We start from the raw sequence: 14,004 nt of genomic DNA on the forward strand, positions 1-14,004 counted from the left end.
AAATAAAAAAAGAGTTATTCTAGAAATTATGGACTTACTTAGAAAAGTCATTTATTTGCTAATTGCTTCCAGTCACCAAGAAATGAAAGATGTCCTATTAAAAGACATTGTGTGCTGAAGACCCAGTGAGACTTCTCAGTCGCACATTGTGACTCAAGACTTTGGCAAAAAACAGACTGAGGATGTGATATTTCTACCTACTTTCAGATAACCTCAAGATGGCCACTATTAAACTGAAGAATAGAAACAGGCACAGAGACGAGGAAGGAATAAAACAAAGAAGACTCCTTGAAATTGTGTCTAGGAAAGAACTGTGTGGTGACAACACATGAAACTTTCTGAAAGAAAATAAATCAGAAGGCTTCTATATCACTGAGAGAATTGTATTACTAAAGCAATTATTATCTTGAATTAGAAAAGCTTTGAATATTCCACATGCCTTAAATCAGTCTCAGGAAGGAAGTGGGCTATGAATGCTGGCAGTTCCCAAAGATAGTATAGGACCCGAGATCCATTTCAGATGTGGTGATGACAACGGATGGTGAAAGAACTGTGGAGGGTAGATATAGGGGTCATTAAGAAAAATGGACAAGAAACCTTCTCACAGAGGAAGATCAGAATCTATTCAGGGAACTCCCCCCACTCCTTGAAAAAAGACACTTCTTAATGCCTTCCCTGCAGGATGCCAGCTCTGCTATGGGCCAGTGATCAGTCTGGCTTCTTTTCTTCCTTTTTCTGAATCAGATATGTTACCACTGTCCTCACCACTCTAAAGTAGGAGGAGGAGGGGTGACCTTCCTGTTTTCCTCACAGGCTGCTGAGCCCAGAGGAATCACATCGTATCTGATGGAGAGATTTACTCCCTCCCTGGAGACTCTGAAATTTGAGCTGAACAAAGTGACTAGGTAGGGCTTGCGGGTGTTTCCATGGAGAAGGGACATGTACTCTATGTGTTAAAAGAAAAATGGAATGGATTTCTGGTGACTTGAGGAGTAGACTGTAGCAGAGACAATCCTATGTGTTTGTTGAACTCATTTCATTTTCTTACACATTTAAATTCTTTTTCCCAACTTCCCCTGTAGCTAGGTGAGACCATGCGATTGAGTTCTAGCCAATGGAAGCCAGCCTGGCTCCTAAAATCCACCAAGCGATGTCATATGCTCTCAGCAAATGAGCACTCATGCTACAGAGCACACTCTACCAACCCTTAACCAATGAGCATTAAGCACACACCATCTGACAACGTTTCATAGCCAATGTGTGTGTTGCCCTGAGTTGAGAGTGTTCTTCAGTCTACTGTTGTTTGCTTCATGGTAGCCTCTCTATTAACCATTTATTTTGTGTTCCAGTGAACTATTTTTTTTTAATTTTTTTAATGTTTATTTATTTTTGAGACAGAGAAAGACAGAGCATGAATGGGGGAGGGGCAGAGAGCGAGGGAGACACAGAATCGGAAGCAGGCTCCAGGCTCTGAGCCATCAGCCCAGAGCCTGACACGGGGCTCAAACTCACGAACCGTGAGATTGTGACCTGAGCTGAAGTCGGACACTCAACCGACTGAGCCACCCAGGCACCCCTCCAGTGAACTATTTTGACTAGTAATAATTGATAAAAGATAAAATGACTGGACTTGCTGGAATAAAAACAATGGAAAAATATGAGAATAGTTAGAAACTTTACAGAAGCTCAAGAGTCTTCAATGAAATGGTCAAGAAACAGAGGTAAAGACCATTAGGCAATGGGGAACAGATTGAAGTCCTCTGACATTACAGAGGGTAACAAAAATAGTGTTAGCCTTGGCAAATGAGCCAATAATGGTATTAACAGCATCTGGGAGAAATTAAGCATGTCATGACTGTAAGAGGTTTGGAGAGACTGAAGCAGTGATTCTCAATGCACAGTGCAAAGAAGCATCTCCATGGGAATCTTGCTATAAAGATCTTTTATTGTCCTCACCCAGGTAGCATTTGCATCTCCAGGAGCATATCACCTGCAATACCCAGGATGGCTGTTGACCCAGTGAACCCAGACAGAACTCAAGTCCAGTTAGTATGGCTGACGGGTTGCAGAAACATAACATGATACTGACCAACTACTCTCATACATAGAAAAGGAGTTGCCCAGCCTGCATGCTTACTCAGAAAAAAAGAAAAGGAAAAAGCAAAGTTGAGAAGCTATGAGAGATGAAGGGAGAAAAGTCATTAAAGGCTTAGTAGTAGAAAAAAATCATGCTGCTTTAATCAGCACATATGAAGAACCTCAGTTTTTACCTTGTTATCACTAACCACAAAGCACTTACATCCCACCTACTACCAGACTTACAGAGACCAAAAGGTCATCCTTTGGTTATTCCCCTGGATTAAATAGAAGTTAGGGAAGGCCAAAGTTCTGTTGGATGACACTGAAAAAAGTGAAATAAGAAAAATTGGTTTGTGTGCCTCTGTAGGCTCTATGTGCCTGCTGTTTCCCTGACGAGAGAACAGTCCTGGACTCTGCCACTCCTGGGTGGCTTAATGGGGTTCATTTATCAAGACTGACATTACTTCAAGACTCAGAAATGTTTGAAAGGTTTTTCATCAATTTAGAGAATTGTCTTTCTTAGAACTACAAAACCATCACCTATACCTTGAGGCCAGCTCCTGAGTACAGGTTGACTCCCAATGTATACCAATGCCTCTTCTGGCACACCCATCAATGCTTCCATTAAACTTAACCCACTGCTTCCCTCTACCAGTCCCCAACTTCAGCCTCTTCATCAACCTAAAAGTGCCTATGAGCCACAATGGGTCAAACTCTAGGGTTGACACTATAGAAGTAAATGAACAAACTCAGTGCATGACTCTTGCCTGCCTTCAAGAAGCATACAATCTTGTTTGAAGGTGCCAGTATACCTGAGTCATTGATTTTGCAAGGAACAATTAATTACACAGGAAGAGACAAGCAGCAGGAACTGGCCCATTTATGCCAACTTCATTGATTCTGCCTGACAAGAGTTCTCTCTTTCCTTCTAGATCACTCATTCATATTTTTCCTTTAGCTTTACTCAAGAAAAAAAAAAAATTCCCTGTCTTTTTTAGTTCATTTCTCATGGCCTTCCGTATACAAATCCTCTTCTTCCTACACGCCAGAAAACTACTCACTCCTTCACTCATGCAAGCAACTCTTTCCTTTTGCAGAAAATTATTCTTTAGCCACTTAAAACTACAACCAACTGCTCAAGTGGCCTCACTAGAAAATTACTGCTAACCTCTATAACATCCAGGCATGTTGAAAGGCACACGTGAAAGCTTTCTCTTCCCCCTCTGTTTCTGTGCCTACTTGTTCTATTGACTCAGTGAGAAGAGACAACATCTAATTATATTTTACACCCAAAGATTAACATGTTATTAATGCTTAGCAAGTAAGAAAAATAATAATGTCTTTATACTTCCCATTTTTTCCACTTCAGGATTTCATATGCAAAAAGAGATTTTAAAAGTATAGCATGGAAGTGTTTTTGGTCCATTAGACATATATTAGGTTTTTCTGTCCTCCTATACAAAGGTTCAGCCTTTTAAATGGGGCATGCAGCTATTAAGCATTAACCCATCTGTTGTGTTTTTCTCTTTTACTTCAAAAGGCTGGCACACTAGTTCCATAGCAAAAGTCATACCAAAGCTGTTCGTTTCCTAACAATACACCTTGATCACCACCAATGGACTGTCGTTCAGAAATGCTGTCAAGTTACCAAATGCTTAAGAGCCACAGGAAAGTACGAAGTCCCCTTTCCTTTACCTCCTGACCCCATGTGACCCTTATATACTACAGTGCACCTCCCTTCCCTAACACAAATCCTCCTCATAGCTCCTTGGAGATACCTCTCATTCTAGCAACCCCTAAACTTAACCCATCCATCAAGGCCTGGATAATTCATGACATTCCCAACAAATCTTTCTTGGCCATAATAGCTCTTAGTGATGACCTGCTCTTTAGAATTTGGAATATGAAAAAACCTAAAAAGTTAACAGCACTACATAGCATATATCAGAAAGTCAAAGGGGCAGAAGAATTAACACTCTGTTTAAATCACATCAGATCAGCAGCTCCTTCAAAGCAGGCAGCAGAATTCTACAGATCACGTCCTCAGTATCACACACCTATTTATACCACATTGAACCACCCATGGCTTTTCTGCCCAACAAAGTTTATGAGCTTCTTGGGGGCAGAGACTGTTTCTCATAGAGCTTCAGAATTCCCTGTAATAACTAATACTAATAGTGCTGGACACAGCAGAAAGTACACAGTGGATTCTTTTTGATTTGCCCCGTAGGGAAGCTGGGAATATTTTCTAGTTGAGTAAAATCAAGCTAAAGCAATACATCAGTGATAGAGCATTGAGACTCAGTGTGATAACATTTTCAATGACCTGAGTGGGATTTCACACTCATAGAGACCCACTCTTCATGCAATTTCAGCAGAGAGAGTGTATGTGGCAGGAGGGGGAAGATGAACAGGGTCAGATTATCAATTCTCAAATGGCCTTCAAGATCATCAGATGGAAGCCATCATCCTCTTAAAGATGAAAAATTGGGGAAGCCTCCTAACGGAAGCTGGTAAGACCGGATTGCTCAGGAGGTGTGAACCCTGTTCACATCCCCAGCAGCTTTGCAGCAACCATGTGTAGCGCTGTTTGTCTTGGAAAGAAGTACCCCACCTCTGCCTGGAAGCAGGGAGTGAACCATCACTTAGAGTCCCCATCCATGCTTAATGGAAGTGTGTTTAATGTTGTTTTGATGATGTGTAACACTGTTAATTGCAGATATATTTTGATTGCTTTCTTTTCTCTATCTCATCTATGCTACATGCAACAAATATTAACACATTCTCTAAACAATTAAATTGTGCCACAGCAAGGATACAGAGTGGTAACAGGAAAACCTGTGTTCAAATAACTAAACCCTTAATTGAGCAGCTAAGATCTTTTCTTTAAAAAAATTTTTTTTTCAATTTTCTGACATTACTTTTCTAGTTCAGGTAACAATAAAGCAGTGGTGGACTGTGTCACCAAGGTATTTTTGTTAACAAGCACTAACTGTACATCTGTGATGTGCAGGCACTATTCCAGGAATTACGGAAGAGCAAATGAATAAAACTCTGCTTCTGCCCTCAAGAATCTAGTAAGAAGATTAAAATTGAACACAAAAAGTCTAATAAAGGGAGAACATAAAGGGCTAATAGGAAGCTATGGAATTTGAGAGTAGGAATGAATTCCCTGATTTTCCTTAACTGAGGAAATCATATTAATAAAAACCATGTGTGTTTATAAAGCAATACCCACCAAAATTAGAAAGTTCTTAATATCAGAAGATGGATATCTTCCATTTTAGATCATTCTTTTGAGCTTACATTTACTTCTAACACTTGATTGCCTACTGACAAAAGAATATGCTAACTTTTTTTCACAGATTCTGATTTTTAAAAGTTTTCTCAGAAGAGTATGCTTTATTTGCCTGCATCAGAATATTGCTGCAATGGAGTTAATAATGAAAAGCAATATAATTTTGTATGTTCAGCACACTTTACAGCTTCCAAAGCATTTTCACAAATACTATTTCAATAGGTCTCATTTGGTCACCACAAAACCCCAGGAAGTACATGGGGTCAGTTTATTGTGTTTCTGGGCGTGTGCATGTGCATGTTAATTTTATTTTTTATTTAATTTTATTTTTTTATCGTGCACAGAGGAACCGGAGGCTCAGAGGAGTCTGGTGAGTGACGGTGACAACTGGCATTTGTCAGGCTTGTCAGACAAAAAGAAAATTGCTGGCTAAGCCCTCCAATCTAAAATTACTCACAAGTTATTACACTTGAAAACTCGTGTTCCCACTGGTATATGTTCTCTCATAAGGTGAATATGCCCTGGGCAGCACTCAGCATCTGGGGGCACCCAGCGTCCCCTTGTCCCCATGTGTCCCCACCCAGAACATTGGCCAACCCTTCTTCTCTCATTCTCTGTTCTCAGTAGAGGATTAAAAGGCAACTATTTGTTCTTCCACCCTAAAAAGCCAAAGCCACTGAATCATGTCCTTCAAAAGTATTTGGATTTTAAAACTTTGCTACAACTTTACAGGGAAAGTCCTTATGCTGATAAACACATGTAGGGCAGCAGCCATCGTGTGGAAGGAATTTGATGCTGAATCACTGATGCTGCCATCTCTCTGGACAGTGATTAACAAAAGGCCTCTGAGCTTATCTTCAGGGTCATAGAAGGAAAGAGAAGCTGGCACTAATGCATCCTGCCCTGTGTCCCTGAAAGGAACTTCAGGGATGAGCAATGACAGATTTAACAAGTAGAGAAAGCCCATTGAGTCTCCAGGGGCTGAGGCACAAAAAAAAAAAAAAAAAAAAAAAAAAGGAAAAATAAAAAGACAGAATCTGGGAAGCAGCCAGAGTCTGAGACTGATGTCCCTAGGCCTCTGTCCCCACCCCACACATGCACATTTGCCCCAGCCTGATCTCAGACTGTAAAGGCTCAAGCCCCGTGGCTCTTGAAACATGCCCTGAGACGAAAAGGATCTGTCCTCAAGTCCCACACCAAGTCTGCACCACTCTTTCTTCCACTGAAAACATCAAATGGGAAAAGCCGTCCTTACCTCGTAATGAGCCACGCGCTGAGATTCGGATATCAGTTGTGCACTGCACACTTTGCAGTAACTGTCTGTAAATAAATCCTGATCGATATCGGAGGACTTCATCAGGCTAAAGGAGAATCAACAGAAGAAAAATGAGTCCACTGCCTTGATGTTTATGCAGGACATTAACTGTGTGCAAAAGCTAGGAGCACAGTCACAGACCCCATGATAGTAGCAGTGGGGGAGAACACCCTACACCTTAGGTGATACCATGTCAGTTAACCACAATAAGTGTAGAGTTTATAATTTTCTTATAAATGCCCAGCAAGACTGCTGGTACCCTACAAAATAGAAATGCACCTTTAATTTTCTCTTTCTGACAAATCAGATTTCTATCTAGTGCACTGCCAAGGATTTACGTGAGAGGATATTTTCATATGTGATTTATATTAACAAACCATTGTAAGCATTCAATACATGCAACGTAAGAAAGAAGTTGAATGAATTCTGAGACATCCACATTCTAGAATACGATGTGCCTTCCAAATACAAATGCAAATCGAATTCTTTTTTTTTTTAATTTTTCAATGTTTATTTATTTCTGAGACAGAGAGAGACAGAGCACGAGTGGGGAAGAGGCAGAGAGAGAGGGAGACACAGAATCCGAAGCAGGTTCCAGGCTCTGAGCTGTCAGCCCAGAGCCCTACGCAGGGCTCAAACCCATGAACCATGAGATCATGACCTGAGCCAAAGTCGGTTGCTCAACTGACTGAGCCACCAAGGCACCCTGAAATCCAATTCTTCTTTAAAGGAATGTTTAATGAAATAGGACAAAGTTTACCATTAACAACAAAACCGTTTACAACACAGTATGTACAGTATTATACTAAATTTGTTTTAAAATATGTATAGGTGCATAGGAAAGCATCCCAGGAAGTTTTAATAAAGTGTTAATAGCAGTTATCTTTCAGAGATTATAGGTAATTACTTATGTAATTTTATTTTTTTCCTACAATGAACATATATTATTTTTGTAGTACATGGAAAAAAGTTAGCTTTGTCAAGAAACTTATAGGCAATATAAAATTTAGTTTTGAGTTGAATAGCTATATTACAGAATTAAAAAATAAAATCAGGATAAACTGTAACTTTTCTTGCAAGCCTATACCCTGTAAAGCGAGAAGCTCTTATCATCCATGCTGACTCTTCCACATTTAGGGTTACTGATATTCATAAAAGCCACCTAGGCCATTACACACCACAATTGAGCCCACAAAGGTAAATAAACATATTGTCGAATCCCCAATCCTGAATCAAAGTGCAGCCAAGGGTCTCACACTTGTGAAAGTGATCTGTCACAAAGGTATCTCATAGCAGCTGTAGTGTGAAGTTACCACCATAGAAACACATGCCAGCGCATCAGAATGCTTTCCTCCAACACAGAAACTCCATTTCATTTTACCTCCTACCTGCCAGGTAAAATGTAAGGACTATGCCAGAGAGCGAGGTGTATGGAGAGGCAAGAGGATTTCAGACAACAGGGATGTGGTGAGCACCTTGGAGCTTATCTTGCTCCCATGCCCTCATTTGATATATGAGAGTGTTTGAAGTCACATAGTTGATCATTGGCATGGCCATATTTTCTGTCTGGTTTGCATGACTCCAATTTCCACACTACAAATCCATGCAAGGTCCAGTCCAGGTCTCATGCTACTTGCCAACCATGTGATGTTGGATGAGTCACTAAACCTTCCAGTCTTAGTTTCCCCCTACACAAATTAAGATAAAATATTATCCACGCCTTTTTAGAGAACCGTGGTGAAACTTAGGAGAAATATAGAAGAAGGTACTATATAAACTGTAAAACTCTCTTCATTTGAAAGGGATCATCAGTACATTTTTAATAATATCCTAATGTTAATAAGATGCTGGCCAGGTCTTAACCAATGCAACAAAATAAAGGACAGTGGTTTGTTTTAAGTGATTTTTGAAATCATCTAATTTTGTAGCTGGACTACAAAATAAAGTATCTGCCTGAATAAAAAGTTTCCTGCCTCAACAACTGCAAACTCACTTTCTATCCTTGTCCTTGGCTATAGTGGCCCATTCGGGGCATTTGATTTCCAAAATTCAAAAAGATTCACAGATTTTGCTCCTAAGAGATGATGGTGACTCTGCTTTTTCAATGCCCTGAGTACCAACAGTAATGCCAGGTAGTAAGGACTATAGACTCTCATAGTTGAAGTGGATTGTTATTTCTGGAAGGCTCATTCCTGGCAGAAAACTCAGTCAGCCTGGAGTCTAGCACCTGCAGTGCCTGGAGACTCACTACCTAACATGGCAACCTGTTCCAAAGAGTCTGGCAACTCTAGCAGTTAGGTATTTTTCAGGTTGAATCAAAATCTGTCCCACTGAAGCTTTCACTCACTGATCCTGTCTTTGGGTACAACATACAAAAATTCTACTATCCTTTTTCATGAGATATCCTCTCTCAAGTACCTAAAGATAGCTCTCTTCTATCTACTCTGAACCCGTCCTGACTTACCATCTTGGTCTGTGTCTATTTCTTTATGGTCCATCTTCAGAGGCAGTGCCAAGAACAGAATGACCATTTCAAAGATGGTCTAAATCAGGCAGAGGATCACAAGTCCAAATGACCATCCAAAATATCCATCATCATGTGTAATGGTCTCTATTCACATCCCAGAATGCAAATGGAGAAGAGGTGTTTTGATGATGGGAAAATGTAGTACAACATTTTGAAATGTCAAATGGGAAAAGAAAACTTACTAAGGTGTATTTTTTAAGCCAAGCTTCTATAAGTAGTTGTGTTTAAATATCATCATGTTCCCTGCTATTTCTAATAAAGAAGTGCACAAAAATAGATTCATGGGTGACCTGGTTAATAGGAATCTCCAAACTCACTGCACACTCCTTCCTCATTATACAACCGACTGCAGAAATCAAACACTGTGAAAGGATATTCAAGGTACGTGTCGGACCGAGTAGGGCCCGTAGGAGTCTGAGTCTCGGTAAAGCAGCTGTGCAGCAGAAATAGCTTTAAAGGCAGAATATAAAAATGTGTATACTAAAAAAAAATTCAAAGGAAGAAGAGAATATCATGGCTTTTTCCACTGTTTTATATAAGAATATCGATTTGAAGAAGCCCATATGCAGTAAAATGGCAATAAAGACCCCTCTGAAACGTACGAGGCCCAAATGGAAAACCTGAATAAGTTAAATTCCAGTGGGAGGCAATTAGTAGGCAAGTGTCAGACTGGTTTGTGTATAAGGCCTTTTCCCTAAGAAAAGAGAACTCTCTCTGTGTAGGTCACTTTAGACAACTAAAGAGCCTGATTTATGATTCAAAGAGTGGAATTCCCCAGGAAGAGGGTTGCCATTTGTTCCTTCCTCTGGCTTGTTTAGAATAGAATTCTCAGCTTCTCTGGGCTTCAAAAGTACAGATGAACTGTTAAGGACAAGGAGGGAAAACCAGACTACCTTTCTTTAGCCTTGTCCATGGTCCTGAATCAGCAGCTAGAGCAGAGACAGAGCAGGGCTGTTGATCAGTTAGTAACCAGTCAGACCCACTGTCTCATCAGAGCCAAGGTGTAGTGACCTCCAACCTGGGGACATGCTGACTATACTACATTCTGAGGCCCTGGAACATTCTGAGGAGGGATAGAAGAGCAGGGGAAGGAAGGGGTTTGATTTCCTGGATTTGAAACTGATCTGAATGAAAATTTCCTCAGTGTTCCCCACCCAGGCACGTTCCAAAGCAAACATTGATGATTTGAATAACCTATCACTCTTCAGTATTCACAGAGGACAGTGCTACCTTTATTTTACTAAAGAAGCCCAGAGGGAAGTTGGAGTCAGTAGTAGAACAGGAGTCTGATCAGATTCTCATTTGCTGTCCTAGGTCTCTATACAGTAATAAATCTATTTACATCTGGTAGCAGTGACAAGTGTAAGGCTCAGAGGTATAGCTAGGTGTATAAACAAAAGAAATATAGAGGGAGAGAGCTTTTGTTTGTTCAATAATTATTACTGAGCATCCACTATGTGTGAAGCACAGGAATAACAGAGGGCACAACTCCTGTCTTCCAAATCTTTATGAGCTATTGAGTGAGAAGAGATAGATGCACACAGAATATCTAAGGCACAGGCAGCAAGCGTAATTTGGCTGGTAAAAAGCGATAGAGGATTGGAGAAGACAAGGCGATTATAAGGAACTCTTTAAGAAGGCTCTATAAGAGTTAAACATTTAAGAATGGATAGGATTAGAGTAGAGGAGTAGGAAATGGGTTTAAACCCAATAGGTGGCAATTCTTTTTGCTGGCATGGAGAAAAATATTACTAGTTGGCATGAGAAGATATATACAAGGGGCTTCAGTGGAACTTACTTGGGAATGCAACATAAGGGAAGGAGGCAGCGAAATTCAAGGGAAAGAAGGGTACACAAAGCTCAAGACCCAGATGGAAGGAGGAGAGACTGAGGGAAAACAGCAGGTCCCAAAACATTTCTCAAGGTACAAGGAATGGCCTTTTTTAGGATCTTTAGATGCAGACATGAAGCCTTCCCCTCTGCTTCCTTCTGCTTCTCAAGAACAGATTTCAGGGACACAGCCTGAAAAGCTAGAAAAACCTGAGGTTTCATGGCCAAGAGTAATATTCTTCATTCCATTCTGTTTCCAATCATGCTAAAATAGCTTCTGACTCAAAGGTCCTAAAACCCATGCAGGGCTCTTCAGAGGAAAAAGAAATTAGTTCAAATCCATGTTTCATTGCTTGCCAACTAGATTTTTGAGTGCAAAGTTACACATCCTCCCTGAGCCACCATTTCCTCATTTGTGTAACAGGGGAAACATGCTCACAGGTTCATTGTGAGGATTAGAGAGCATCTAACAAAGACTGCAGTATAAGGCAGACACTGAAAACTGGATATTACCACCATTATAATGAATATTATTAATTTTGTGTTATCATCATTCTTATTTTCAGGAGGGATTCTGTCAATATTTAAGTAAAGAAATAAATAGAACCACATTAAAGACTAAAGGGAGAATCGGTGTGTGGAAATAATAACTTTGATTGTCATCACCAGCCTCCTCTTTTGTATTAACAATATTCTCCACAAAAATGGCTCACTTCCACTAAATTCCACTGCCAGCTGATACTCAGGCCATATGCCCATGAGGACTCCATACTTCATAAACATTTAAATCCATTTTTGTTGCCAGTAGGTGTCAATACTGGCAGATGGAGCAGTTTGATGAGAACTCTCCCACCTTCTCTGTCACCCACCCAGAGCTCTTCTGGCTGTGACCTGCCCCCTGTGGGACACAAAGGAAAGCACATGCCATCCAAAATCTGAATTAGACCAGCTTCTGGACCCACAGCCACTGACTGTGGTAGCTCTGAGGTGGCCACAGCAGTCCTGCTGCCCATGTGGCATCCTTCACCCCAGTCCCATGTTGAGAGGAGCCCTTGGCTTGGTGATCACCACCAGTGGGTGTCCTGCCATAGGTTTGGGCATTTTAACTATAAAACTCATCCATAAGGGGGAGCCTGGGTGGCTCAGGTGGTTGAGCATCCAGCTTTGGCTCAGGTCATGATCCCATAGTCTGTGAATTCATGTCCTGCATCAGGCTCACTGCTGTCAGTAAGAAACCCGCTTCAAATCCTCTGTCCCCCATCTCCCTGCCCCTCCCCCACTCATATTCTCTCTCTCTCTCTCTCTCTCTCTCTCTCTCTCTCTCATAACATTTACAAAATATTAAAAGAAAACTAATCTATAAGATATAACAACCTACTTTCCACCCATTTTCTCACCACACTAGCCTTTTTAAAAGTAGTATTTCAGACCCATGGCAATTTCAACCAAAGATCTACTCTTGCCTATAGGGACAGAGTTCTGAATTTCCAAACTGCCACTCCATATGACTTTGTGGACTCTTTAGTATCAGGGACTGTGGCTCCTCTAAAGATGCTCCCAATAGCACTTGACCCTCATGAAAGCTCTGGCCCCAGAAGGCGTAAATATTTTATTTTACTATTGTAAACATAGGAAGGGTTGCTCCTGAGCCAGGCTTAGTGTTAATGGCCTTAACACCTGATTTAATTCCCATCAAGTGAGGCAGGTAGAGTCATTGGCCTCATTTTCTAGATGAGGAAGCTGAGGCTTAAGAGTTGAGTGATTACCCAAAGGTCGCAAGGCTCCTAAGTGGCAACCAGGTTGCCAAGCCTGGGCTGACCAAGCCCACTGGCTTAACCCTCAACTTCTGCTGACTCTCTGGGACAGAACTCAGTGCAGTGAGCCCTTCAGTTGGTTCCCTTATTGCCACAGTCTAGGGAGCATCATAAAAAGCACTTAACGTGAAAATAGAGGGCAGACATCCTCCTCAGAATTAACATGCTGTGGCCTAGAGATCCCCAACTGTCCAGGTGGAGCCATGCAAACTGTAACTCCTTAGGGCCCAAACTCTCTTCCCTGTGTTTATCTGAACCAAGCTGGGATGCATTATCAACCTTCTCATCTTCTCAGACACTCTACTCTGCTTCTGTCTGTACATCCAGAGAGTCTGTGCCTCTGCAGCCCAACTCACCCACAGATCTAGTACCTGCTTCTCTCCTCTCACCCTGATACCCTGAAAAAAAAAAAACACCACTCCCTTCTGTCCAGTCTGGCTGACTCCTCTTCACCCAGTCCAAGATCCTCACATGCCCACCCCTCACAAGGCCACCACTCTGGCAGCTCTGACCCTCTGCTTCCTGTGCCTAATGCAGAGACACTGGACCTGTCTTCTTTCAACTTTCATTAAGTTGAACAGTAGACAAAATGCCACCAATTAAAATGAAACCTCCCCTGGTTAGGAACGTGAAACAGACATGAGCCATGCCACTGCTATTTAAATGCAGCCATATTTTAAAATGACTAATATCCAAAGGGTATGAAAATTGTTCCTGCTTTGTTTTATCAATACTGGAGGGGATTCCACTCTGCTCAGAAAGGGGAAAGATAGGAGAACGAGAGCCGGCCCATTTTCAGCACGAAACAAATAAGCCTTTGTGATCTTTCTGAGTTTTTACTCCACTTGTAAAAGGGCCCCAGAACCAGAAGCCACCTTGTGGCTGCAGCCTGGTCTCTACTCTGTTCCTGTTTCAGAACCTGCCACTGTCCTTTCCCTCTAGCCTCCCTGACAATAAAAGGACAAAGATTTGTGAGACAAACTTGTGGCTTCAGTAGACATCTCTACAGTGACCACCCACCCCCACTCAGGCCCAGGAACCCAGATGATGAGGTGGGAGCAGGGTCTGTCCTGTCCCCTTCACACCTCCCTCCATGAGAAGGGGGTAATGCAGGGCTAGCTGCCACGGCAGCAGACCAAGC

At 41.5% G+C, this 14,004-nt stretch overlaps 1 protein-coding gene across 1 annotated transcript in view; it reads right to left on the reverse strand.

Moving 5' to 3' along the window:
• The window catches only part of ZMAT4 (zinc finger matrin-type 4), a 243,187-nt gene extending 236,453 nt beyond the window's left edge, over window positions 1–6,734 (reverse strand). Inside the window, exon 1 of the mRNA XM_047092314.1 lies at window positions 6,633–6,734. Coding sequence (XP_046948270.1) covers window positions 6,633–6,734 — 102 coding nt within the window. The remainder of the gene's footprint in view (window positions 1–6,632) is intronic.
• Between the last annotated feature and the right edge of the window lie 7,270 nt (window positions 6,735–14,004).

Source organism: Lynx rufus, unplaced genomic scaffold (genome assembly GCF_022079265.1).
Source record: "Lynx rufus isolate CCGP_SWC_20201006 ecotype Redwood Valley unplaced genomic scaffold, mLynRuf1.p SCAF_3, whole genome shotgun sequence".
NCBI classification, from domain to species: Eukaryota; Metazoa; Chordata; class Mammalia; order Carnivora; family Felidae; genus Lynx; species Lynx rufus.